General features: G+C 47.9%; 8 protein-coding genes across 8 annotated transcripts; 3 read left to right on the top strand and 5 right to left on the bottom strand.

Moving 5' to 3' along the window:
• Window positions 1-232: 232 nt before the first annotated feature.
• Window positions 233-1,432, bottom strand: LY89DRAFT_789989 (uncharacterized protein). The gene has a single exon (XM_018223320.1). It carries the CDS (start codon window positions 1,015-1,017, stop codon window positions 358-360), a length of 660 nt encoding a protein of 219 aa, XP_018061567.1. The 5' UTR covers window positions 1,018-1,432; the 3' UTR covers window positions 233-357.
• A 1,717-nt stretch (window positions 1,433-3,149) lies between these two features.
• On the bottom strand, window positions 3,150-4,004 carry LY89DRAFT_601797 (uncharacterized protein; the record flags this gene model as incomplete). Its single annotated transcript, XM_018210215.1, has 3 exons — window positions 3,150-3,578; window positions 3,623-3,805; window positions 3,852-4,004. The coding sequence occupies 3 exons, from the start codon at window positions 4,002-4,004 to the stop codon at window positions 3,150-3,152; spliced, it is 765 nt and encodes a 254-aa protein (XP_018061566.1).
• Window positions 4,005-4,292: 288 nt separating this feature from the next.
• Window positions 4,293-5,351, top strand: LY89DRAFT_660968 (pyrroline carboxylate reductase; the record flags this gene model as incomplete). Its single annotated transcript, XM_018212576.1, has 2 exons — window positions 4,293-4,347; window positions 4,423-5,351. The coding sequence occupies 2 exons, from the start codon at window positions 4,293-4,295 to the stop codon at window positions 5,349-5,351; spliced, it is 984 nt and encodes a 327-aa protein (XP_018061565.1).
• A 24-nt stretch (window positions 5,352-5,375) lies between these two features.
• On the bottom strand, window positions 5,376-6,161 carry LY89DRAFT_660966 (ClpS-like protein). The gene is made up of 2 exons (XM_018212575.1): window positions 5,888-6,161; window positions 5,376-5,825 (listed from the first exon to the last, which is right to left on the bottom strand). Exons 1-2 carry the CDS (start codon window positions 6,107-6,109, stop codon window positions 5,502-5,504), a joined length of 546 nt encoding a protein of 181 aa, XP_018061564.1. The 5' UTR covers window positions 6,110-6,161; the 3' UTR covers window positions 5,376-5,501.
• Window positions 6,162-6,276: 115 nt separating this feature from the next.
• On the top strand, window positions 6,277-21,254 carry LY89DRAFT_371514 (midasin). The gene is made up of 2 exons (XM_018207058.1): window positions 6,277-13,564; window positions 13,625-21,254. Exons 1-2 carry the CDS (start codon window positions 6,317-6,319, stop codon window positions 21,161-21,163), a joined length of 14,787 nt encoding a protein of 4,928 aa, XP_018061563.1. The 5' UTR covers window positions 6,277-6,316; the 3' UTR covers window positions 21,164-21,254.
• Window positions 21,255-21,307: 53 nt separating this feature from the next.
• LY89DRAFT_789984 (uncharacterized protein) lies at window positions 21,308-24,524 on the bottom strand. Its single transcript, XM_018223319.1, has 6 exons — window positions 23,990-24,524; window positions 23,761-23,942; window positions 23,509-23,715; window positions 22,528-23,453; window positions 22,314-22,466; window positions 21,308-22,242 (listed from the first exon to the last, which is right to left on the bottom strand). Exons 1-6 carry the CDS (start codon window positions 24,213-24,215, stop codon window positions 21,381-21,383), a joined length of 2,556 nt encoding a protein of 851 aa, XP_018061562.1. The 5' UTR covers window positions 24,216-24,524; the 3' UTR covers window positions 21,308-21,380.
• A 388-nt stretch (window positions 24,525-24,912) lies between these two features.
• LY89DRAFT_712237 (DUF618-domain-containing protein) lies at window positions 24,913-26,391 on the top strand (the record flags this gene model as incomplete). The annotated part of the gene is made up of 5 exons (XM_018217964.1): window positions 24,913-24,978; window positions 25,026-25,057; window positions 25,107-25,198; window positions 25,291-25,491; window positions 25,538-26,391. 5 exons carry the CDS (start codon window positions 24,913-24,915, stop codon window positions 26,389-26,391), a joined length of 1,245 nt encoding a protein of 414 aa, XP_018061561.1.
• A 17-nt stretch (window positions 26,392-26,408) lies between these two features.
• LY89DRAFT_789982 (uncharacterized protein) lies at window positions 26,409-27,272 on the bottom strand. The gene is made up of 4 exons (XM_018223318.1): window positions 27,217-27,272; window positions 26,985-27,069; window positions 26,866-26,926; window positions 26,409-26,791 (listed from the first exon to the last, which is right to left on the bottom strand). Exons 1-4 carry the CDS (start codon window positions 27,222-27,224, stop codon window positions 26,730-26,732), a joined length of 216 nt encoding a protein of 71 aa, XP_018061560.1. The 5' UTR covers window positions 27,225-27,272; the 3' UTR covers window positions 26,409-26,729.
• Between the last annotated feature and the right edge of the window lie 17 nt (window positions 27,273-27,289).

Genomic DNA, 27,289 nt, shown 5'->3' with positions numbered 1-27,289 from the left:
CTAAGACCTTCATAATTCGAGTCCAGCACATGAAATGTTCGGATTTACGCAAAATATAACGTTCAATAAGATACAATCGAAGGTAGGAATGCTAGGCATGAAAGGGAAAGGATTTTTTCAGACTCCTCTTTCTGTATGCATTGCGTTTAATGTTAGCTATAGATCGTATGTATCATTCGTGGCTACGATATCTGTCCGTAAGCTAATGTTTGTATGGCAGAAAGAGTGATGCCATTGATATCTATAGGAAGCGGAGCCCCTAGAGGGCTTTTAAGCACTACTTAAGTTGGAACCTCCATACACATGGCCTTAGCTTCCGCAACACTCAACTTCGACCTAACAGAATTCAATGTCCATTTACAATTTCCCATCTTTCCCGTCTTTCCCTGCCGCTCCATCAGCCCCATTCTTCCCATGCGTGGCATCTTTCCCATCCTGCCCGGGGTCTCCATCTTCCCCATCCTTTCCGACCCAGCCTTTTGTGGCATGCCAAGCCACAACCGCGTTCCCTCCCCTCCCTCCTTTCCCGCCCTTTCCGCCCTTCCATTCCCCGAAATCCTTCCCCGGCTTGCCACCCTTGCCTCCTTTCCCCGCCTTCCACTTATCCACGGGAGCTGGTGTTACAGCGTGGAGAGTCGCGTGTGGTGCTGCCCCATGACTGGAAGAAGAAGAAGAAGAAGCCACTCTGATTGTCACGTGGCCCCCTTTCCCCCCGTTGCCTCCAGTACCGCCAGTAGCACCTTTTGGAACTGCTCCATCTGCACCTCTTTTCCCTTGTACCTTACTCTTCACTAGAGGCGGAACCGTTACAATCCCTCCGGCGCCCCCATGCCCCGGATGGAACCCGTCGCCTCCTCGTCCACCATCCCCTCCTTTCGCCTCCCCTATCTCAGTATGCGCAGGAACTTCGAAATCTATGTCGCCTCCATCACCTCCGTCTCCCCCTATCCCACCAGGGTAACCTGGTCCTCCGGGCCCACCGTCAATGCCTAGAACCAAACCTATATAAGAAGTCATGCTGGCTGCCTTGGGACGAAGTGCAACGAGAGGCGACTATAATGGCGGGATGTTTTCTTTTCGATTGGTCGACTGATAGACTCAGAGAAGACGATGAATTTTGCGCGAATCAAGAAGGTCCACGAGAGGGGTGGTATAGTAGTATCGACCGATTGTTTTCCGTACAAAAAAGCAGCATGATGAGAAGGTCGCGCCCACAGACTTTTAACTACTTTGCAATGTCGGCCAAATTCCCGCTTTGTCTAACGTCATATTCAGATATCATTTTCCTATTGTCGTAAATGCTTGGAAGAGAGCAAATGGTGCTCAAATCGTGGTCAGATGTATTTTGCTGTGCGTCTGCTGATGGGTGAATGTTGAGTGTCCCCGCTTCTTACTCGCTTTACACTATGGCACCTCGTGCTACAGAATCTGGGCTCAACAGGCGTGAACCAACGGCGTCTCACTTCTTTCGCTGTCATTGATTCTGTCAACGTCGATTTAATGGCTTCCGAAGATCGGTCAATATCTTAGCAGTCGGGTGACATGTGTATCTGACCGTGTGGCGCCAGAAATTGCAACGGCCGGTGTTACTGGAGCCCACAGCGACGCTCGAACCTTGATCGAGTGGGGAGTCAGACTTGAGAGAGCTCCGACGAAGCTTAGAGCATAGTCTGACTCGGCTGGTAGACTTTTGCTAAAGAGAGCGCTTGTGATTTGTTTGCACTAGGTCGTCATAAAATGAGGACGGCCGTCTCCCTCGGTCAATACAAACTTTAACCTCCGTTGTGTCCGCCCAAAATGTCTGGTACAGATACCGAGCCTCCCTAGGCCCGTACTTTACCAAGACGATCATCTTACTTACTTTATTTCCATAGGCTTCAAAGAGAAAAGCATTCTTGCAGAAATCAAGTAAGTAGCGATATTGATAAGTATTCGTTAACAACAATATGAAAGACTGACAATTATCTAGAGACAATTCCAGATGAGAAAAGAGAATAATAATTTATCATTAATACACCAAGAACCTATATCTGGTGCATAGAAAGTATTCTACAGGAAAGCGATAGGAGTTACAGTATCTCTAGCTTCATTAGGATTGTGCTGTGGGTACGACCAAGTTTTGGTGGGCTGTTTTTATACCTTTTATGGGCTGCTTTGCTGTTCTGCTACCGTGGTCAAGGATGAATCTAGGGTGAAGCTCAGTGGAAGTGAATTCAGAAATATAAACAGCGAGCTCAGAGTTCTTTGCTTTCATGAGTCACGAATCTTATTTGAGCATATTGATAAGAATTCGTGGCAGAGACTTTCAAGTATATAAACACTGCTCTGCTTGCCATTTGAATCTGACAACTAATGAAATGGAAAAAATGGAAAGAGGCGAGCCTGTGTGAGTCCAGAGGATACATATGCTTTGGGACGACACAAGGTTCATTGATCGATAACCACCTCCTTCACAAAGATCAAGAGGACGTCAAGTAAGTTGCTCCCAATGATAGCGTGTTTGTATGACTAATCTTGGCAACAATGAGAACATTGACAACTAGAACAAGAATCAGATTTGCAAAAGAGATACTAGAACTCCGTGTACTAGGATTTTCGTTGTATGGGTTTTGATTAGCGCCCTCAAGGTAGCCATTGATATTCTGGACTCCGGGAATTACAGGCTCAAGGATAGTTCCTTACCAACAGGCTCACGTTCAGTAGACCCTCGAAAGTTGTGTTGCAGGATTTATCAGAGCCAGTGTAGAGGTATTTATACAATTCTCACAGGAGTTCTACTGCAGTACGGCTTAGAGTTGAGTATGGAAACTATATCGGAGTGAATCTATATTTGGACATGAAAGCACAACATCAAGGAGTGAATTAGTAAGAGTGAATGGCGAAGTCGAACACCAAGTTGGTCTAATTTTAGTGGACAGGCAGATGGATATGTAACCATCTTCTCTAACCACACATCCAAAACTCAATGCCTTGGGCACGTCTCCAGCAGAGGATTGGGTGGTTCCTGAATACTATTGAGGATGTGAATCTATCCATAAACCAGGTACTCCCCAGCAACCAGACGTGCTGACCACCAACGCCATCATATGCCCCTTTTCCATGATAACGCCGACAATGCCTCTCCCAGACTCCCTGCCCAGATGATCACACTATTCATGACTTGAATGCATCTTCTTGAAATCCTCCTTCCATTGCTTCGCACATCGATGTCTCTCCTCCGCCTCTTCCTTGTAAAGCTCAAAATCATCCTCTCCAGCATCACTCGTCTCATCCCACAGTTTCTCGAATTCATCGTCGAAATTGCCTCCTGGTCCAACAGTTCCTGGCTTAGGGGTAGCCCAGACGTTCTCTCTAGCTCTCTTGTGGCGTTCACGATCTTCCTCAATTCTTTGCTCGATTTGCTTCTTGTCTGGACGTTGAGAAATCGAAGGCTTCTTCGGAGTTTGGTTGTCAGGAGGTCCAATAGGAGAGGAGAGACCGATGGCATCTGGAGCCGTATCGCGTTCCTTGAGGACTTCGTCGATCTCGGTGACTGTTTGGGCAAGGAGGAAGGTCTTTACTTGCAGTGCTTGGAGAACCTATAAATGTTAGTTCTGCTAGTAGCAAAGACAGAACGGCATACCTTTCGGACGACCTTCACATTGGCAGCACCTGAACCATCATCTGGAGCAACAGCATCGACAATACGCATGATATCTCGTTGGATCATGCGAATATAGTCGTAGTGGTTTTCTCGAGCAGCCATTTCACAGAGATGCTCGAGGAAGTACATGATATTGGCACGATTGTTCATGGAATTTCCGCTCTGAAGAAAATTAGCATAGTTCTCAAAACGTCCAAAGATAACTTACACGCTCCAGTTGCTCAATAATGCAATTGTGCAAATCCTCATCCATGTCCCTGTACTTGATAGCATACTGGGCAGTCTTCTGTGCACTCGTGACACTGGCATTCAGACTTCCCAGAAACGCTGTAAAGCGGACTCGAACCTCAAAAGGGTCCATATCATGGGCAACCTTGAAGGCGTGGCCGCGGTCAACGATGGAAGGGAGTTTCTGCTTGCTCGGAGTGATCTTCAAGGGAGATTCATCGAGGATATCTCGAGTATTGGAAGAAGGCGTCGAGCCTTGTCTGCCTTTGGCGGACATTTTGGATGAGGCTAACGTTGTTGGGAATGGTGTCGGTTGATGTTCGGAATTAAAATTGTTTGGAGGGGATCAGCCTTGTCGGAAAACAATGAAGATCTTGAAGAGATTGCGCCTTGTTGTCGAAGACGAAGAATTGAAATCAAGATGTTGTCGAATGGAAAGGAAGAGTCAGAGATGATTTTGACGGTCTTGGGATGTGGTAGGAGCTAAATCCAGCCTTTTGCGCTGCGGGGCGCAAGAGTGAATTGAAAGAGACGGGTACTGACAACCGCAGGGACAATGGGAATTGCAATCCTTTCTGGAATCCTAGCTTCACTCTACGAGATTCAACCTCCGAAACAACAGCTCCTCGCCTCTGCTTCTGGTACATCTACTCCCGCAGAAGAAATCCCAAGCCGCCTTCCTTCCCGCTTCATTGCCTGCGTTCGACGTCCCGAATCTGCGAAGAAGATCAAGCAAGCTCTGCTCCCACATCTGAAAGTGGTCAAGATTGTACAGCATGATAACGTGGCAGCATGTCAAGAAGCAGATGTTGTATTATTGGGCTGCAAACCATACATGGTCAACGATATCTTGGCAGTGGAGGGAATGAAAGAAGCATTGAATGGGAAGACCCTGATCAGTATATGCGCCGGTGTACCCGTTGAACAAATGCAGAAGGCATTATATGGAGAAGATGTCCTAGCTGCTTCAGAAGGCTGTACCTTAGTAAGAGCTATGCCAAACACAGCTTCTGCTATTCGAGAGAGCATGACTGTCATTGCTACATCTGTTCCCCCTCTACCAGCTGATGCGTCGGCGTTGGTTACTTGGATCTTCAGACGAATTGGAGATGTGGTTCACCTTCCTGCCAGTACAATGGATGCAAGCACAGCACTCTGTGGTTCGGGACCGGCTTTCTTTGCTCTGATGTTGGAGGCAACGATTGATGGTGCAGTGGCTATGGGACTTCCTCGAGCAGAGGCTCAGAGAATGGCTGCTCAGACAATGAAAGGAGCGGCTGGATTAGTTCTTGCTGGAGAACATCCTGCTTTACTGAGAGATAAGGTTAGCACCCCCGGTGGCTGTACTATTGGTGGATTATTAGTCTTGGAGGAAGGAAGAGTCAGAGGAACAGTTGCAAGAGCTGTACGAGAAGCTACTGTTGTTGCCAGTCAACTTGGTAAGGGAGTTCAAGGCGTTAATGGGACCAGATGGAATTAGACAAAAGTGCTTACCAAAACTAAGCCTCATCCAACCATGGAATTCATGATACCCACAGAGAAAGTGATTGGCGAGAAGTAGATTCTGTACACATCTCTAGTATTGATACAATGTTCCATCACATGCAATTCATACACATCCAAACCCCTTTTATTCCATCGTCACCACACCTCCTAGACCCTTCAGTGTCTCCAGTATCTTCTCAGCTTCCTCCTTTGGTACACCTTCCTTCATCATCTTCGGCGCACTTTCCACGAACTTCTTGCTGTCCACCAAACTCAATCCTAACATGCTCTTGATCTCCTTGATAATCTTTGGTTTTGCCCCAGCCTCGAATGACATAAGCTTCAGGTTGAATAATGTCTTCTCTTGTTGTGCGGGTGCAGCTTCTTCTTCCTCGACTGGAGTAGCAGCTGGAGCGGCAGGTCCAGCTGCAAATCCTCCCATGGGCATATCCGGGATGTTAAGCCGTGACTGAAGAATCGAACCATTAGCACAGAATCCATAACTTCCGAACACATGGAGAAGAGTCTTACCTTTAAGCTTGCCACCAAGTCTGCAGTTTCCAATAGAGTCAATTGACTGATTTGATCCACAATCCCCGAGATCTTTGGACTGCTTGCCGCCTCCGTGCTGGCCCATCTCTTCATTGGTGTATTCCTTCTCTGTGCCACCGCCGCCGAAGAAATTCGCAGAGCGTGAGATGATCGTAGGGAGCATACGCAGCTTCGGGCTACAGATTGACAGGATAACGACATGGTGAGGGAGCGGTGAAAACGATTCAGAGTAGAGATGGTGCTCGTGTGAAGGTGTTGTAGACTTTTGAGATGTCCAAAATTTTAGCGTGTCGAACTGGTCCGTGCGCATGCAGCAAAAAGTGCAGCGAAAGTTTATCGCGATAAAAAAAAGTTCGAGGTTCAATCAACAGAACCAATGTGGTTCACGAAATCCACAAATACGACGAAATGAATGCCGACGAAGACATGAACGGGCAAATTCCTACTCCCGGAATCGAAGGAAGTCTAGAGGACTTACCAGAAGAAATCCTCGAAATCATTAAACTGCAAAACTCCCCGCAGTTCCTCGATGCTCTGGCTATTGCAGCACTGAAGCCCGAGTTAACTCTCAAACTTTTCACGAGATACGAACACCTTTTCGCCGACACATGCGCAAGATGGACTGGCATGAGAGATGGAGAACATCAAAAGAATGGAATAATTGAAGCTTTTGCGCGAGTTCTACCCTTTGCGCCGCAGCTGTCGACTTTTCTGCAGAAATATCTCGAGACCTTCCCCACACGACCAGGCCATGAAAGACAGAGATTGAGGATAGGCTTTCTGAAGCGGAACTATGGAGGGCACTCAGAACTGGAACCACTTCATCTACAGCGAATTCTTCTTGCTACATTTCGCCTTCTGAACTTCGACAGGAGGACATTATCTACGACCGTTTCCACCAGCAGCATTCAGAGCTACCTACAACATGCAAACAGCGGCGTACGATATCTGGCAGTCAGGATATTCTGTCAGCTATGCTCAGCTGCGGATTGTACACTGGAAGCCATGTTAGAAGAACATGTTGGAAAGACAGAAGCTGTTACTGGTGATTTCGATGGTGTATTGCTTGATTATGGCTTCTTAAGTCTTCTTGAGAAGAGAAGATACAAAGACGTCGCGGATCTTCGGTCGGCAGAGAGATTCAGACCTAGTTTCTTTCCCCAAAACCTTTCAACACTGGTAGTACAATATGGCAGCGTCCTATTGCCCAGACCTCGAGGAGCGCCACTGGAGGAATCACACCTCATTCACACCCTCACTACGTGTCAGAATCAAGAGCAATTTGCCAAAGCCTTACTCTCTTCTTTCCCGATCCTTCTTCATGGACTCGCCGGCTCTGGTAAGACTTCACTTGTCAACGATTTTGCCCGTGAACTCGGAATGGACTCGAAGATGGTCACTCTACATCTCAACGAACAGACCGATGCAAAGATGCTCATCGGAATGTACACAAGTGGCTCTACACCAGGTTCATTCACTTGGCGAGCCGGTGTACTTACTACTGCAGTCCGAGAGGGCAGATGGGTTTTCATTGAAGATTTAGATCGCGCACCCAACGAAGTGATCAGTGTCATCCTGCCTCTGATCGAACGTGGTGAACTCGTTATCCCCAGTCGTGGAGAGACAATCAAAGCAGGTAGTGGATTCAGGCTCCTTGCAACCATCAGAACTTCGCTCAGCGTGACCGGAAAGGAGAACCCACCTGCACTCCACATGCTTGGTGCTCGATTATGGAATCGTGTACCCGTGCAGATGCCATCGCAGAATGAGTTCAAAGATATTGTTGAAGGACAGTATCCGATATTGCACAAGTTTCTCCCTGGAATCATCAAAGTCTACGAACGATTGTGCGAATTATCCAAACAAACGGACTTTGCTTCCAGGAGCAAAACATCTCTGGGACGACCTATCAGTTCTCGTGATCTTCTGAAATGGAGTCGACGACTTGAAAGAGTGTTGATCGCAGCAGGTTTCACTAGCGGCGAGGAGCTCATGAACGATACAGTACTGGACGAAATGTTCATGGAAGCCGCCGATTGTTTCGCAGGCAGCTTACAGACCGATGACGCCCGAAAGAGGGTCATAAATACCATTGCCGAGGAGATGCATATTGACCCTCAACGTGTTGAACATTACTTTGGAGCTCATGTCCCAAAGTATGAAGACACCGAGAAACAATTGACCATCGGAAGAGTACGACTGCCAAAAAGGTCGAGAGTCACCAAATCCAGTCAAAAACAGAGACCGTTCGCCAACACTACCCACGCAAGACGATTATTGCAACAAGTTGGAGTGGCTATTGAGATGTCAGAGCCCGTTCTGCTTGTTGGAGAAACAGGTATTGGTAAGACGACGGTTGTACAACAACTTGCTGATGTTCTTGGTCACAAGCTTACAGCTGTCAATTTGTCTCAGCAAAGCGAAGTTGGAGATCTTCTTGGTGGCTTCAAGCCTGTCAATGTCAGAAGCCTCGCTATTCCGCTCAAAGATGAGTTCGATGATCTTTTCGCTTCCACGGGAATCTCTGCAACCAAGAACCAAAGATATCTCGAGCAGCTAGGAAAGTGCGTGGCCAAAGGTCAATGGAGCAAAGCTTCAAAGTTATGGCGAGAGGCTCCCAAGATGTTTGAAAAAATCATTGGCGAGCTGTCAAAGAAAGAGGCTGCAAATGGTCGGCCTGATGAACAACCAATGAAACGTAGGAAGACTGAGTCCAGATTACAGTCTCTCTTGCAATTGAAACCCAGATGGATCAAGTTCTCTCAGAGCTTAGATCAATTCGACATCCAGTTATCTGGCGGCTCAAAAGGTTTCGCATTCACATTCGTGGAGGGTAACATTGTCAAAGCAGTGCGCAACGGTGACTGGGTCTTACTCGACGAAATCAATCTGGCGTCTCCTGACACTCTCGAGAGCATTGCAGACCTTCTGCACCATGGCTCTAATGGCTCTCCTTCAATATTGCTCTCTGAGACTGGTGAGATTGAGAGAGTTCAAGCACATCCCGATTTCCGTATCTTTGGTGCTATGAATCCTGCTACCGATGTTGGGAAACGAGATCTCCCCATGGGCTTGAGATCCCGCTTTACCGAGATTTACGTTGAAAGTCCCGACAGAAATCTTGATGATCTACTCGGAGTTATCAAAGCATATCTCAAGGGTAATAACAGCAATGATGAGCGAGCTGCAAATGATGTTGCCCGCTTGTATCTCAACACGAAGAGATTGGCAGACGAAAAGAGACTTGTTGACGGAGCAAATCAGGTACCTCACTTCAGTCTTCGAACTCTCACTCGCGTCCTCAGCTACGTCAACGAAATCACTCCTCTGTATGGGCTCCGGAGAGCTTTGTATGAGGGCTTTGCTATGGGCTTCTTGACTCTTCTTGACAGAGAATCAGAGAAACTACTTATTCCTTTGATAGATCACCACTTGTTGAGTAGCCATGGAAACTTTCGAGCACTTCTATCTCAGACACCCAAGCATCCTGAAGACGGAAGAAGATATGTTGCTTTCACCAACGAGAAGAAGAATCGACAGTACTGGATGCTGCAAGGTGTTGAACCTCGCGAAGAACAGTCACATTACATCCGAACACCGTCCGTTGATCGGAATATCCTCAATCTAGTTCGTGCCACTTCTACAAGACGGTTTCCTGTTCTCGTCCAAGGTCCCACTTCATCAGGAAAGACCAGTATGATTGAGTATCTTGCAAAATACAGTGGCAACAAGTTTGTTCGAATAAACAATCACGAACACACTGATCTCCAGGAGTATCTCGGCACGTATGTTTCAGGGGTGGATGGTCAGCTACGATTTCAAGAAGGATTACTCGTCCAAGCCCTTCGAAAAGGTCACTGGATCGTGCTCGACGAACTGAATTTGGCACCCACAGATGTACTTGAAGCCCTCAACCGCCTGTTGGACGACAATCGAGAATTGCTGATTCCAGAAACCCAAGAAGTCGTTCGCCCGCATGAGAACTTTATGCTGTTTGCAACTCAAAATCCTCCTGGGTTGTACGGTGGTCGAAAGACATTGTCGCGAGCTTTCAGAAATCGTTTTCTCGAACTTCATTTCGATGACATTCCTCAAGATGAATTACAGCAAATCCTAGAATATCGAAGTCAGAAAGTTGCCCCTTCAGATTGTAAGAGAATCGTAGATGTCTACAAGGAGCTATCAACACTGCGACAGACGAATCGATTGTTCGAACAGAAAGACAGTTTCGCAACGCTTAGAGATCTCTTCCGATGGGCTCTTCGCGATGCTGATAATAGGGAACAACTCGCCGCGAACGGATACATGCTTCTGGCTGAGCGAGTACGTAATCCAGCAGAAAGAACAGCAGTCAAGGAAATCATTGAGCGAATCATGAAAGTCAAGGTCGACCCAAACTTACTTTACAGTGGAGATCTATCGCCCGAGATCAAAGCTTTCAATGCCACTTCTAATGCTCAAGGAGTGGTCTGGACCAACGCCATGAGGCGACTCTATGTCTTAGTCGCTAACGCCCTTCGTAACAACGAGCCGGTCCTTCTCGTAGGCGAGACTGGTTGCGGAAAGACGACTGTGTGTCAAATGATTGCAGACGCATTTGGGAAGGAGTTGCACATTGTCAATGCACATCAAAATACCGAGACAGGCGACCTTATTGGTGCTCAAAGACCAGTTCGGAATCGCGCTGCGATCCTTGAGCGGCTGAAGCAAGACTTGATTGTCCTCCTGAATGGCCTCGGCCTTTTGACAGATCAGGACGACGATGATTCGCTGCACGCAAAATTCCAGTCACTACCAGATTCAGATCTAGCCCGGGCGCCCCATGATCTTCTTGCTCGGATTAGGCTACTACAGATCAAGGCGAAGGCGCTTTTTGAATGGTCAGATGGAAGTCTCGTTCAAGCTTTGAGAGATGGTTCCTTTTTCCTTCTAGATGAAATCTCTCTAGCAGACGATTCTGTTTTAGAAAGATTAAATTCTGTTCTTGAGACGCAGAGGACGATTCTGCTGGCAGAGAAAGGCGTCGAAAACTCTTTCGTCCAGGCAGCAGACGGCTTTCAATTCTTCGCAACCATGAATCCAGGTGGTGATTATGGAAAGCGTGAACTTTCCCCAGCTCTACGAAATCGTTTCACTGAGATTTGGGTTCCATCTCTTTCTGAGCACGAAGATGTCTTCCAGATCGTTGAGGCCAAGCTGGAAAACAATTTCAAGCCATTTGCCAAAGCTATGGTGCATTTTGCGGAATGGTTTGGGGAGACATATCGATCTTCAGCTTCCACATCAATCTCCGTTCGAGACGTTCTAGCCTGGGTCAAATTCATCAACATTTCTAATGCTTCTGATCCCTACTTTCCGATCCTACATGGTGCCTCAATGGTCTACATAGACACCCTCGGTGCGAATCCAGCTGCTTTACTCGCTATCAATCCCGATACTGTTCAACAGGAGCGAGCTAAGTGTTTGCAACAATTAAGCACACTTTTGGGCTACGATGTTAGTCTGATCTACTCTCAGCCAGTAGCTCTGGTGCACGAAGAACATTCCCTGACTATCGGCAACTTCTCAATTTCCAAAATGGCTGGAGCAGACATCGACTCTACTTTCGCTTTCGAGGCACCCACGACAAAATTGAACGCCATGAGAGTCCTAAGAGCTCTTCAGGTTCAAAAGCCCATCTTGATTGAGGGCAGTCCTGGCGTTGGAAAAACTACGCTGATCTCTGCACTCGCTCGTGCCTGCAACAGACCACTCACTCGAATCAATCTCTCAGAGCAAACTGATCTTATGGATCTGTTCGGCTCTGACACTCCTGTTGAAGGTGCCGAGGCAGGTCACTTCGCCTGGCGAGATGCGCCTTTCCTGCAAGCCATGCAAAGAGGCGAATGGGTCCTCCTTGACGAGATGAATCTTGCATCACAGTCCGTCCTGGAAGGCTTGAACGCATGTCTTGATCATCGTGGGGAGGTGTACATCTCCGAACTCGACCAAACCTTCAAACTCCATCCCAGCTTCTCCGTCTTTGCCGCCCAGAATCCACATCACCAAGGAGGTGGACGAAAAGGATTACCCGCTTCCTTCGTCAATCGATTTACTGTTGTCTATGCTGACGTTTTTAGAAATGACGATCTTCAACTAATTTGCAGACATAACTTCCCAAATGTCGCCAGCGCTACCCTCAATTCAATGATTGTATTCGTCTCCCAACTCGAACAAGAAATCGTCTATCAACGTCGATTTGGCTCACAAGGTGGTCCGTGGGAATTCAACCTGCGCGATATCCTCCGCTGGCTGCAACTTCTCTCATCTTCTGCCCCATTCCTTGGAGCTGCAAGCCCCTCGGACTTCTTGAGCCTTATTTTTCGACAACGTTTCAGAAGTCTCAGAGACCGCAGTGAGGTTGACCGACTATTTTCAGAGGTCTTTAACACCGAAGTCCCGTTCCGGCATTTCTTCCACAATACGAGCGCATCTTCATACCAGGTTGGTATTGCCTACTTACCGCGAGACCGGTTGGTGCAGCGTCTTCCATTCCCTGAACCCGAGGTCAAAATTCATCTGCCAGAACTTGAATTTATCATGATCTGCATACAACAGAATCTGCCTTGTATTCTTGTTGGCCCATCGGGCTGTGGTAAGACGACAATCATCGAGCATGTTGCCGCAATGAGTGGGAAGTCATTGGTCGTCTTTCCACTGAACGCTGATATCGATACAATGGACTTGGTGGGTGGCTTTGAACAAGTTGATCCTCAACGTGCTGCTGGCACTTTCCTTGAAGAGCTGCGAGCTTTTATCTCCACTAGAGTTCTAGCGTCTCTGCCCAATGAGGTTCCAGATGAAGCACTCAGTATCTTAGAGCTTCTTGGATCCAATGATGATCGTTCGCAGACTCAATTCTCTGAGATCGCCTCTCATCTCCGTTCCTTGCAGACCAAGACCTCGTTGCCAAAATTTGGAACCCTGGCAGCTACTTGCCAGCAGTTCTCAGAGGCACCAATGGCACTCGAAAACGCTCGTTTCGAATGGGTCGATGGGGCACTCGTCAAGGCACTCGAACAAGGCCAGTGGCTTGTTCTCGACAATGCTAATCTCTGCAGTGCTTCTGTTCTTGACAGACTAAACTCTCTTCTGGAGCCAAACGGCTTCCTCAGCATCAATGAGCATTGTGGTCCTGACGGGGAACCAAAGACTGTCAAGCCACATCCGGATTTCAGGATATTTTTGACTATGGACGCAAGGTTTGGAGAACTATCTCGAGCCATGAGAAATCGTGCCATTGAAATCTTCGTGAACCCTGATGCTGAGCAAAGCATCATCACACCAGGTTTAAAACCAGAAGCACAGTTAGAGAGGTATCAGCAGCTACTAGATACCCTAGAAAGTATGCAAGAATCCTCACTGGCCCCCAAACTGCTTGCTGTTGCATTGGAGAACCTTTCATGGTCCGACGCACCGCTCCTACGACGCTTCTTTACCTGCTTCGGTCAAGTCATATCGGCGAAATGTGGCAAGACTACTATCGGTGTCTTGGAAGCCTATCTACATGTGCTTGAAAACTTGCGAAACACACCTGTGAGACGTGAAGTCGAAGACATGTTTATGGCAGTCGCAAAGGACTCGAGCTTGGCACCTGCAGGATTTGGCAATGCACAGGTTAGTCACCGTGCTGTTCCTCCGCTGGTAGCTAGTTTACTGATAGACGCAATGAATCAGATTATCCATCCTCTCCAGAACTCTCCATTGGTACCTCTCTTAGCAAAGTCCCAGAGTATTGAGAAAGTCTATTGGTCTGCAACTGTCTTCGACCATTTTATTCTAATCCGCCATGGCGTGCACGCTCTCAAGTCCCAAGAACTTGGAGTCGAGACGTTGAAGCCAAGTCAGATGAACAGACTCCAAAGATCATTGGTAAAAGATCGAGTATCTGCGGTTTCGAAGGACTCAACCGTCAATATCTCGAGGTTCCTCGATAACTTATTGAATACACTTCAACATTTCCTGCGGAATTATTTTTACGACGCCAACGATTGGAAATCCCGACAAGATACTCTTGAAGCATTGCTTCTTTTGTGGTCAAGAACCTTTGCTTTGTCCATCTTATCCAACTTTGAGGAGGCAACTTTCCAAGCCCACTTGGCTCTTGAGACAGACGCTTTGAAGGGTCTATCTGGAGATAATATTATGGGCGGCGTGGTTCAAATCGTTCAAGAAAACATGCAGACTGCCTTTTCCTCTGGATTCAAACTCACCACTGGCTTGAGTCTGGAGGTACTCTGGAGAGGTCTTCGACCTGTAGTCATGTCTAATCTTCAAACCATGGAGACACTTGCCCAACTGGAAGACCTAGCTGTCCGATTTGATGCTTTGCGTTGGAGGAGCTCGATATCCGTCAACGAATTAGGGAACGTCATGGTGTCTCTGGTGAAAGCATACGGACTCGTGCTCACGAGTGATGTCGATGGACAAACTCTCTTAAGCATCCTTGACACTGAGTTGAAGAACCTGGAGCCGAGCATTGGGAGCAACGAAGATGTTGTAACGCCGTTCTTCGCTTGCCAATTTGTAGCTTTGCGACAATTTCAGACAATCGCCTGCATGCGAACCAATGACAGCGACGGCGGTCAATCTCTCGACCTACAAACAGCTGTATTAGCGAACTCTCCCACGCCGCTCGAGATGAGATTGGGGGCGTCTGCTGGTCCGCTTCAGATGGTCGACTATCTCTGGGGCACCGCAACAAACCTTACTCCTGTCGTGGGAACTCTCACTCAAGACCTTCTCAAGAAGATTGGTGGTATCACTGAGGTTAATCTTCAGTCACTGAAGCTCCTCGAATCAGAACTACCAATGTTGGGAGAGGAGTTGATTACCTCTAGTGCTGTTCTTTCCCGCGATCAGATTCTGGATCTTGACGGAATTCTCTCCAACCTCATCGTTCGTGTTGTCGACATGCATGACACTCCGCCCAATGCTACTTACGCACGTCTTCTTCAAGATTACACTTCGGCGATCGACTGTGACGTGCTTGGCCTAACGCTGGCAACCTCTGTGCTCGGAGATGTTAAGCTGTCGATTCCAGGAGCACCCCAGCACTTACAGGAGGTGCTCAACAATCACTACAACAAAGCAGTCCTGTGCATGCATGCTGCACCTTCTCAGTCAGCAAAGAGGCTCCAATTTTCTTCACTTGCGTGGGTTCACTTTGCAATTGGTACAGTCAAACTCTACGTCCCAGATCGAGCTTTCGACCCAGACAAGAGACAAAGACTTGAGCGAAAATATCACGAAGAATACCGCCAAGAGCTTCACAACCGACTCGATGCTCTCAAAGCCTTTGAAGCGCTGTTCACTGGCCAAAATTCCAATCTCAGATGCCAATTGCTGGCAAAGAAGATCGACGAGCTGGGAGAACCCCCAAAGATCTTGCAGGAAATCTATCGACCTGAAATCTCTGAGATGGATCAACTACAGGGCGAATTCACCAATTTGTTAAAGGTGCTCCTCGGATCGACGTCAATTCCTGATGTACTCTCCGAGTATTTCACTTCTGGCAGCAAATCACTTCTGCAGCAGCTTCGACTTCTTCAGCACAATGTTGCTCAAATCATTCGCCGGCTCTCTGAGCGTTACCGCGCATATAACGATATCACTGCTCCGGTGGCGAGCATGCTTCGATGCCTTCAACTGGGTCTATTCATGGCAATTCTTACCCATGTAGAGGATAACTCGGATACGTCTGAAACTGGAAGTTATTTGGCTTCGAGTCGAGTGACCCCTTTTCTTGGTGGTAGCCCAACACAGGCCCCCGCTGAACTCATCTCCGAAAAGCCAATGGAATTCCTAAGTCTGATGGCAACAACTGCAACTGTCGAGAAGTTGTCTTCTTTCAATATCGATGCACGACAATCTCTCCTGAAAGCTTTTCATAGTTGTTACGAACAGTGGAAGCAAAAGCTGGAGACGGATAGAGCAGAAGCAGAATCCAAATCAGGCTTGTATCGATTTCGAGGCAGCGCTGAAGACGAGGACGAAGATGACCAGGAGGCCTTCAATGAGCTCTTTCCAGCCTACGATGAGGACGACACTGATGCCAAGGCTGGCACTTCGCCAACAGGTATCGTTCGTGATACTGCTGTTCAAGTCTCCAAACTCCATGGTGCCATCTTTCTAGGGCAAGGCCAACCCGCTGACAGCATATTGAGTCTCATTCGGAACATATCAAAGAAGATTGGCTCATCATACCAGGACAACCCTGAATCTCAAGATCAGAAGACGACAAAAGATCTCCTCCCTGGTACATTGCTACTTTTGGACGATAGGATCGAGGCTTTGGACCCCAAGGCGAGCCTTCCATCCTCATACAACTTCTACAGCGATGCAAATCTACCAGAAGCTCGGAAACTTGTCACTCTCGTTCACCAGATTCAGGCAAGATTCAGGCAACTTCAAGCTGTTGATGAGATCGGTCACATGCAGCCACTTGCTGATGTTCTGGCCTCATGTCGCGAGTTACTACAATTCAGACATACTGAGCCTCTTTCGAAGATCATCACAAAAGTTGAGAAGATTCATACTTTCATGCATGAATGGCAATTTGGGGGCTGGGCTAGTCGTGCCAATTCAGCTCTTACTCAATACGACAATTTGACTGCAACGATTGTGAGCTGGCGAAGACTGGAGCTTTCAACATGGGCCAAGCTGTTTGATACCGAGACAAAGAAGTGCGAAGAGGATGCCAAGTCGTGGTGGTTTGTTGCTTACGAAGTTGTCATAGCAGCACCACTTCAGATGTCCGAGTCACCAGAAGAATTGAGGTCATATGCTCAGAAGCTTCTGAAAGATCTGGAATTGTACTTCTCTACTGCCATTATGGGACAGTATGTGCAACGCATTCAACTATTGAAGCAACTCCAGAAGCACCTCGAACTTCTCATGCTGGACACTCCGAATATCTCAATCATCCGCGATGCACTTGCAAACTTCATTGCATTGTATAAGAGGTACGAGGGTCCTGTTCTGGAGAACCTCAAGAAAGGGAAGTTGAGTCTGGAGAAATCCATGCGAGATGTGTTGTTACTTGCTAGCTGGAAAGACACGAACATCGTTGCGCTTAGAGACAGTGCCAAGAGATCTCATCACAAGCTTTTCAAGATCGTACGAAAATTCAGAGCTCTCCTCGACCAGCCAATGGAATCAATCCTGAAGCAAGGGCTTCCTGATCAGACCTTTCCAGATGGATTAGAAGTTCTTGGTCAACAAGTACAGCCTTCCGTTGATCAATCGGCCCTTACTGTTTGTAGTTCGACGGTACCCAGCTGGACGCAGAAGGCCAAACGTTTCGTCAATGTAGACACTACCGTCAGCATGATGAAGACCGCTAGCACTTTGCCAGGCTCTGCTCTATATGGATCTTCATACCTTGACTCGTTCCTGGCAAATATCATCGACTCAATCGCCGAGCTGCAAAAGGCCACACCCTCTGTTCTCACCGAAGACAACAAGGTTACTGTCAAGCATTTGAAGTCAAGGAAACGCAAACTCTTCGCTGATACTCTCAAAGAGCTGAGACTGATGGGCATCAACTACAATCTCGGGGTAGATGCTTTGGCTCGTCAAGACTCCCTTTCCCTAGTTCTTGCCAATGCAGGGCATCTGCCTGAGCTTGATATTCCCGGACTGGAGTACTACTTTCATAAGGCTGTTGATCTAGCACAGAAGGCGAGAGTTTCAGTCAGGCAACACTCTGAAGATTTGAGCAGTGCTGAGATCGCACGAAGTATTGGTTTCCTAGAAGGTCTACTGCAAACCTTGCTTGTTCAAAGAAACTCACTGTCAATCAATGTTCAGAATATGACGAAGCTGCAAGTCCCTATTGAAATAAGTAAAAGACTTTGGGCCGGAGACAGGTACAGCATTCGACACTTGCAAGCCTTTTCTGGCCACGAAAATCTACTCAGATGGCTACCAAGCATTCTGTCTGTGGCGCTAGAGCTTGTTAGGATTCATTCTAAGCTTGGAAAGAAGGAATCTCAAAGTATCACAGACAACCTCCTCACCTGGAGAGAGAAATTTGTTGAGTGGGCAGAGACGTGGGTTAATCTCTGCAAGTTCCCCTCGCTCGTCACTTCTACAGACCAATTGGAGCTACAAGAAACGCTCGACCAAAATGTCATCCTCGTTCAAGAAGATCTGGAGACTATGAGCCGCGATCGACCTGACCTCGCTTTCATTGTGGATCAAATTCTTCCTTGGACAAACACCACCTCCTCTTCCGTTATCAACAGTAAGGTTTCCAAGGATCTTGAGGATCTTGACATTAAGCTGTCTACTGTCTGTGATACTATCTTGGTAGCCATCGAAAAGTACAAGAAGACTATTGCTGAGATTCCAACATCAACCGAAGATCCCAGCTGGCTCATCAAAAGCCATGCCAATCTTGAAGATAGTATCAAGTCACTTCATTGCGCGAATGTCAACGACCAGATCGAGGAAGCTTTTGAGATCCTGCGTCACCTGGATCTTGCAGACGACAGCAAAAGCAAAGCAGCAGGGGCTCTATTCGCCGTCACTCAACCAATCGTCCAACAATACTTCAACATCTTGCAGGATGCGATTACTCGATACGGGCAACTGCATCGAGCTACGTGCAAATCTTCCTACATTCTTGCCAAAAACTTCATTCATATTGCAAGTCAAGGATTCTGTACACCTTCCGAGAAGTCAGATGCGCAAGACGGCAAGACTGAGAAGCTTGAAGGTGGAACAGGTCTTGGTGATGGTGAAGGCACGGAGGATATCAGCAAGGATATTCAAGACGATGAGGATCTTGATGAACTTGCCCAGGAACCCAATACTGGCGAGAAAGAAGATATCGAGGACGAACAAGATGCAGTTGATATGGCTGATGGCGATATGGAAGGCCAGATGGGTGATGCTGAAGACAAGGGAGAAGATGACAAAGATTTGAAAGGGGATGAAGAAAGCGGCGATGAGATGGATGAGGAGGCTGGAGACGTTGATGATCTAGACCCTACAGCGGTGGATGAGAAGATGTGGAATGGTGATGGAGAACAAGCTGAGAAGGATCAAGAAGGCGATGATTCTAAAGGCAAAGCAAGCAAAGAGGAACCAGCCGCTGCACAGGAGAGCAACAAAGAAGCTGGTCAGGCAGACGATGGCAACGAGGGTGAAGAGGAAGAGGAGATGGTTGGCGAAGAGCAAGGAGAGGAAGTCAAGCAAGAGGAGGTTGAGAAGCATGACCCACATGCACAAGAAGGAGAGACGCTTGACTTACCTGAAGATATGGAGTTGGAGGGGAATGAAGACGGTGAAAGCGTGGGTGGAAGCGATGACGGGATGAATGATTTGTCTGATGTGGAACAAGATGAAAATTCAGGAGAGGATGTTGTGAATGACGGAAAGGACGAAGGAGATGGCGAAGATGTTGATGCACAAGAAGATCAGCAGCCAGATGATGACATGGATGTCGTTGATCTCGAGGAGGAGCCCGAAATTCCGGGCGAGGCCACCGAAGAAGCCGGCGAGAAAGCCGAAGAGGATATAGAGGAACAGCAACCTGAAGACCAAAATGGCCTGCTCCGAGAACGAGACGATGATGCCAATGCTGATACCGAAAATGCAGTACCAAGCGATGTCCAAGGAGTCGGGGAAGATCAAGACGAAAATTCCAACGACCAGAACGAGTCTACAAGCAAAGCACAACGCGAGGATGGTGGCAAAGGTGGAGACTCATCCGAGCAAAAAGACTCTGCTGCTGAAGATGGTGAAAAGGGTCGTCAGGCAAATGGTGAAGCTCCTCAGGATTCACAGGATGAGACGCAAGATAGTACCGATGCTCAGCCTTTCAAGAAACTTGGCGATGCTCTCGAACGATGGCATCGACAACAAACAAAGATCCGTGAGCCAGCTGAGCAGAAAGAACAAGGAAAAGATCAAAAGCCTGAGACAGACAATGATGCTTCAGAGTTCCAGCATTTACAAGATGAAGATGCAGAACCTGATGCCCAAGCTCTGGGAACTGCTACAGAAGATCAAGCCCATGCTCTCGACGAATCTATGGCCATTGACCAAGACAGTAAGGACTTGCCGGATCAATTCCAACCAGACGAGGTAGAGAACGACGAAGTCCAGCATGACGATGTCATGGATATCGAGGATGCTACTACGCCTAAAGAGCAAGAGCCATCTGATGCATATGAAGGTCGAGCAGGAGCCATGATCAAGCAAGCCAATCAAGATCTTGCAGATCCTAAAGATACACGCGCCCATATTCAAGACGATCTTGATGAAGAAGTGGAGGATGTGGATAATCAGCTCGAAAGCACCCATTTGGACTCCCTGGACGTCAATCTCCGTTCTGCAGCTGAAGCTCGTCAGCAGTGGACACACTACGAGGCTGTCACCCGTGACCTCTCACTTTCTCTCACCGAGCAACTACGTTTGATACTTGCTCCTACTCTCGCCACCAAGATGCGTGGTGACTTCCGTACTGGAAAGCGTCTAAACATCAAGAGAATTATCCCATACATCGCATCTCAGTATAAGCGTGATAAGATCTGGATGCGGCGTAGCGTTCCCTCTAAGCGCAGCTACCAGATCATGCTTGCCGTGGATGACAGCAAGAGCATGGGCGAGAGTGGTAGCGGATCACTTGCTATGGAAACACTCGTCATGGTTTCAAAGAGTTTGAGCATGCTTGAAGTCGGACAGATCTGCGTTGTGGGCTTTGGAGAAACAGTCAAAGTGGCACATGAGTTCGATGCCCCATTCAGCTCCGATGCTGGTCCCAAGGTGTTTCAAAACTTTGGTTTCGATCAAGGTCGTACGGACGTCACCAGACTGGTGAAGGACAGCATCGAGTTGTTCCGCACGGCACGACAGAAAGCGAGCGGTAGCCCTGCTGATCTCTGGCAGATGCAACTCATCATCTCAGACGGAGTCTGCAATTCCTCCGAACACGATACCATCCGCCGACTCTTGCGCGAGGCACTCGAAGAACGAATCATGATGGTCTTCATCATCATCGACAACGTCAAGGAGAAGAAGAAGGGAGAGAGTGTGCTGGATTTGCAGCAAGCTACGTTTGTGAAGGGGAAGCTTCACATGAGTAGATATCTTGATAGCTTCCCGTTCCAGTATTATATTGTGGTTGGGGACGTCAAGGAGTTGCCGGGCGTTTTGGCGACTTTGCTTAGACAATGGTTTGCGGAGGTTGTCGATTCTGGTAGTTAGTTTACGTTTTTTGTTATAGGATTGGCGTTGAGGGGAACAAAATACATGGCGTGGTGTTTAGATAATGAATAGATGCTCATATACTTCAGAAAATCGTCTTTTGTCGACTTCTCTTCACCCGCCTGATATACGTAGAAGTTTAATGACGAAATAAAGGTGTTATTTTTGTTCTGTAAGTACATGCTAGCCTTTTGGCTCCCAGGTTGATGTACCAGCGTCAACTTAGCAAGAACTTATCCACCTGCTCCGTAATATCCACAAACGGAAACAATGTTCGATTCCCAGACGTACTTCCTGGCGTATTAACATCAACATAAGCCAATGCAACAATATATAGCCCTTCACCCACTTGAACAGGAGCAACTGCAAAAGTTCCATTCAACTCATTCGGTACGATTCCCAAAAATTCTGCCCAATGCCATTCTCCGTCCCTTGACCTCAAGACAGCAATTCCGGTCAAATCTTGTGCAACCAACGCCACCGTGCCTTCATATCTTGGTGGGAAGTAAATAGCGTCAGTTCCTATGAGAGTTGTGTTCGGCTGGAGTGGAACAACAACAGGAACCCCCTTCTCTTCACGCATATCAAACCTGACGATATTCCCAGCCCCACCGTCATTTGCAAGGAGTAGCCATCCTTTGGCCGCCAGACCACAGTAGCCAGTATCAGTCGAGACGACTGGTGGCGGTGAAAGATACCACGGCGTCACAGTTTTGCCATCCGTGTGTACTTTCAAGATGCTGCTGGGATAAGTACCAACCACGTACACATTACCCTCGGGGTCCTGTTCAACATCTTGATACCCACCATACTTGCCATCCACGGTTTTGGTTATGTTGAGTTGGTAGAGCACTTCTTTCGTTACGGGATCCCATTGTATGATCCAGTTCGTGCCTGGGATGTTGGCTCCACTCGAGGTGAAGGCTTCGCCGGCGTCAACGACGATGGAGAGAAGCCCAGAGGCTTGGTCGACGCCTACGCCGCCGATATGGCATTCTGGGTTGTGAGAGATGCCCGGAAATTCTAGAACGTCGATCATTATGTTTTTGTAGGGGTCGTAGATTCCGTTCCAGATGCACCTAGTTTAGGCAATTCATAAGTATTTCGATAAAACTCAACGATTCCCGAAATACATGTTGAATGAACTCACCCAAGATACAGCACGCACTTCTTGAAGTCAAAATCGGCATTCTCGGGGTACAGCTTGTATTGGTCAATGACAAATGTCCCTGCAAATGCTGGACATCTGCTCTTGAACGTAGGAAGTTCTCGTTCATAAAGGGAGGGAATTCTCCGAATGTGTCTTGGAACAAGTGAACGAACGATAAGTCGAGGCCAGGGGTACTGAAATGGCTTTGGTGTACTCCCAGTACTCTGGGAAATACCCCGCGCATCCGAAATCAACAATACCAGAAAGGCGTCCAGATTCAACCAGGATATTGTTCGGATTGAGGTCTGCATGCGTGAAACAGATCCTGTGATGACAATCGTGTGTTGGGCTTCGCAGGCGGTCTTGAGTTATGATGAAGTTGTTGAACTCAGCCTCGGACTCAAAAGGCCCGGCCAAGCGCCCATTCAGCCGATAATCGAAGACAGGTCCTCCATCTGCACCACAAATTGAAGCCTTGTTCATGTTGGGGATGTTGCCTAATTGAGCAATACATTGTGAGAGATCTTTTGCAAGGCGCTTGCGCTCCGGGTACGACATTGTGTAGATAGCTTGCATAAGCGGCTTTCCGGGGAGCCGAGTCATGACCAAGTATGTATAATCGCCATCAACGAGTGTTTCGACAAGTCTAGGCGCTGGTATGTCGGTAGATTTCTCGACAAGACGAAGCGCCGGCCCTTCACCTCTAGGGATGAGCTTCCCTTTTCCATGTTTGATGTAGAGCCCGAATGGTACTTGCTGGGTCCACGGGTTCGCTTTTCCATATAGTCTGACGCCCGCATCGATGAGTGATCTGTACACCCAGATGCGACCTCGGCGCGGGAAATAACTCCACAGTCGTCTAATCAATGGAAAGACTCGAGATGAACAGGCTCCAAGCGTCACGGAGAGCCACCGAGTGACCCCTAGAGGCTGCCACCTACGCGATAGTTCTCGATCAATTTGTAATGCCCGAAGAGAGTTGCAGAAGCGCTGGTGTATGCCAAAGAAGCAAGCACTGGGCAGTGGGAAAGAGCCTTCGTCAATGGTTTCCATCTCGACCCAGCTTCCAGATCGTAAGACTTGGCCATCGCTTGAAGTTGGCAAAGATGTCGCAATAGGCATAGTATTATATAAGATATACTGTGACCATAATGTTAGTTCAGCATTCAAAATTGAGAAGCAAGTCTGCCGTTACCAAACAATTTCGCTTCAAGTCCTCGCTCGGCTGCCGTTGAATGTCCCACGATGGTGCCAAGTACAACAACCCCTCTCTGAATGCTGCAGCGGCATCTGGCGCCAAAGTCCAATGGTTCCTGCATGGACTTTCCCGTGCGAACGTCGATCTAAGAAGCTGAAATTGGTCCTCAGTGAGGAAGACCAATAGTAATTCTCGCAGATGGGCCTGACAAAGATCAGCTATCAGCGCACTCTTCCTCGAGTCACTTACATATTGTGCATAGTCGAGCACCACCAAAAGAAACTTCTCTGGGATGATGCTAACGACTTGCGTTCGACTCCAGCCAAAAACATCCCACCACAATCGTGACTTGCGTGTCAGACAACACATACCTCTGTCTCGTTTCGTGATATACCAAGAAAGGCTAAAAGACGGGGAAGTTGGGCATCTAACTAGAAACAAGTTAGCGGAGATCTGATCTTGGATGAGACGAATTCACCCATCTCAACTAGAGTCTTCCAGTCTTCTAAGACGCATCGCAGCTCCAGTTCAACAGCGTCTTCCGTTCCCGATCTCGAAGATGTTCTTTTGAGCAGATAGGCAGCAGTAGATTTTGGATCGACAGAATGTTTTACGAATGATGACAACAATCTGTGCTCCATGGGTGTGAAGTGAGTTGCTGAATAGATAGTGCCCAGAACTCGTTGCACTTGGGGATCCTCCATCTTGCCTTGCACTCGAAGATGTTTATCTAATAGAACACCAATGCAGTTTGTGCATGACAACCAAATTCGAATTCCCGAAAATACCCAACGAGGAATCAGAGTTTTGAAGCGGCAGAGATTCGAACGGCACTATTTAAAGAGAAAGGAGGAACGAAGTACGGACGGAACGCTGACACGTTGTTGGCAAGGATTGCTATGAACAGGCGCTTGAAGGTGTGCTGGTCGGAAAGCGGTTACGTCCAATGCCCAGAAACAACAACAAGATATATGTAACGATACACAGTCGTGCATATCACATTCAAAAACGTTCAAAGTCGGTGAAGGAAAGATAAAACATTCGGCATCGTGGAGCTTGAAGAGGTGACCGGTCACGGGACAGTCACGCTAGTAGGCGCTAAAATACCAAGCTCTTTCTGTGCCTGATCCAACATCGGATAACCTCAGAATTTCCAAGTCAGTCTCAACCAGCTGTGGTGAAATCGCAAACAACTCTGCGAAGCTCTAGTGGTCATTGATTAACATTGTTGTCCAGTCGGTGGTTATCTTCGGCAACTACTGCGTGATCCCAGAACCCTTGAGCAAGAGCAATCTCTGTAAAACACGCAAAAGCGAGGTCAACAAGCCGCCCTTGAAGTGCTCACACGACAACCTACTTGACTGTTGCCCGTATCATAAACATCCAAACAACTTGATCAATATGGCGTACACGGATGATGCTGTGTTAGCCAAACTGTCAGCTCTCAATGAGACGCAAGAAAGTATCGTAAGTTGGTCCTGCTCGCGCGGGCGAGCTCTACTAACAAGCTGTAGGTCACGGTTGCTCAATGGGTTATGTTCCATAGGTTTGCAAACGCTTCACACCGCTCATTTCGGATGCTGATTGCACAATAGGAGGCATGCAGATCGAACGGGACAGCTCTGGCTGCAGCGGCTTAAAGATTCTGGAAGCAACAAGAGACTCAATTTGATTTATCTTGCCAATGGTAAGCTCTCTTAACATTCCTCATGGCTTCATCTCCGAGGACTTTCGAGTACGAATTGGGAGTATGTCTGCTAATTTCATTTGCCAATATAGAGGTGGCCCAACAATCGAAAGCTCGTCGCAAGGATGATTTCTTGATCGCATTCTCCCCAGTCATCGCCGAGGCTACAGCCACCGCATACAAAGGAGCCGCAAACGAGGTACAGCAGAAGTTGAGGAGAGTAGTTGAAGTCTGGAGACAACGTCAAATTTTCGAGATTCCCATTCAGGAGGCAATTGAGGCTAGGATTGATGGTACGATGCATAGTCCAAATGTTCCAGCACAATCTAACATTCTTAGAACTCGACAAGTCTCGGTCTTCTGGCAAGCGTGTGGGGGGCGGCTCCATCTTCTCTGCGAACCCCAATTCCGTGCCGAACGAACTCGTCCCTCTCATTGCTCCCCAGCAAGATTTATCGAAACTCGTCCTCTCTACCAAGACCTCGGTCAATGCTGCCAATCAAGATTACGACAAACTCACCGACCCTTCTTCCGTCTCCCCATCTGCCCCCGTACACGCAGCTCGACTCAATGGACTATTGAAGACATTGGCAAACGCGGAGGGTGCGGTGGCCGAGAGCATTAAGGCACGAAAGATCCTCATTGAGGGATTGGAGAAGATATTGGACACAAACCGAGCGGCTCTTGCAGCAGAAGAAGCACAGGTTGCGGAGCTTTCTAGTCGTCGTAATGAGATAGACAACAAGAAGCGAGATGTGGAGGAGAATATCATGCGAGGGTTTGCTAGCAACAGCAACCCTGGTACACCAGTCGGAGCAGCAGAAGGTTCTCCTGGCACACAACACTCGCCCGTCACTCCTGCACCGGAACCAGATCGTCCTGAAGTGGAGGCTTTGACACCGCCAGGTTACCCACAGCCACCAGTCGCCGAACCAGTCTCGGAGTTTGAGTTAAATACTTCCAACGGCAATGGCAACGACTATGCTCAATATAAACCACCTCCAGCTCTCCCGGGATCCGACCTTCTCTCCAGCCTCTCGACTTCCTACGGACGAACGTCTTCGGCTGCGAGTGGTGGCAGTATCAAGAAGCGTAAGCTGAACTCTGGTGATGACTTTCCTGACCTGGGTGAGGATGGCTTGGATGCCGATGTTGCAGAGATATTGAGAAGAGACAGTGGAGGTGGGTCGTGAAGTATTTGGAGTGGGGCATTACATGCATGGCTAATATAGGGCATCTGGAAGGAAAAGCATGGAGAAGAAAATGGGTAACTGGGAACTTTCGTAACAGCATATGCTTCTTGATGTACGATACCTCAAATCAGCAATGATTTCAGCATTTTGTCTTGTCTCTCCCGCGACTTGTGTCTTGGTTATACATCTGATTCGCAAACGAAGGTGTAGTCGTGAGGAAAGGACATCGTAAACTCGAGGGAATTCTATTTTCTCTTATGCACTGTACAATCCGTCCTCCCCACCATTTCTCGTCGCCATTTCATGAGTGATCACCCATCAGATATCTTAAGCAGCATCTATCCCTTGCCGAACCAAGTCTTGTGTCCTAGAACCATGCGGCCCATCATGTACATCGATCCTGTAGCAAATCAAATCAGCCTTGCCCTTCACTTCAATATCCTTCCTCCTCGGATCATTCGTCGGGGAGCATACCAGCAAAGCCACCGAAAAGAACCGTGTAGTATGGGTAGAGGAAGATCTTGCTCTTAGACGTCTGTTCCATTCAATCAGCACATCCCCTCTCGCCTCCATATCTCCTGTGGAGCACGTACTTGGTTCCATTGACGAATGTGCTTTCGTCCTCCCTCCTGGAACATGCGCTGGTAGTATGGAACACGGTTCTCGCGGTTGACGAAGCTGTTTTGCGGTATTGTTAGCCAATTCGTGGATTGAGAAAATGAGGCCATTCTCGGGAGGAGCGTATGGCCTTCTCAAGGTCGCTGCGAGAGCCCGGATAGAGAAACGAAGTATAGCGAAGAGTTTGGAATGCGTTTGAGTACATACCCTGCCATTTTGACGGTGCTGCGTGAAGAGATGTGGTGATTGAGAGGTTGTTTGTCCTGCGGAATGGGTGGTT

The sequence above is a fragment of the Mollisia scopiformis genome (assembly GCF_001500285.1).
Source record: "Mollisia scopiformis unplaced genomic scaffold LY89scaffold_38, whole genome shotgun sequence".
NCBI lineage: Eukaryota > Fungi > Ascomycota > Leotiomycetes > Helotiales > Mollisiaceae > Mollisia > Mollisia scopiformis.
Note: the sequence above shows the minus strand (reverse complement) of the source record. Positions and strands in the feature narration are given on the sequence as shown.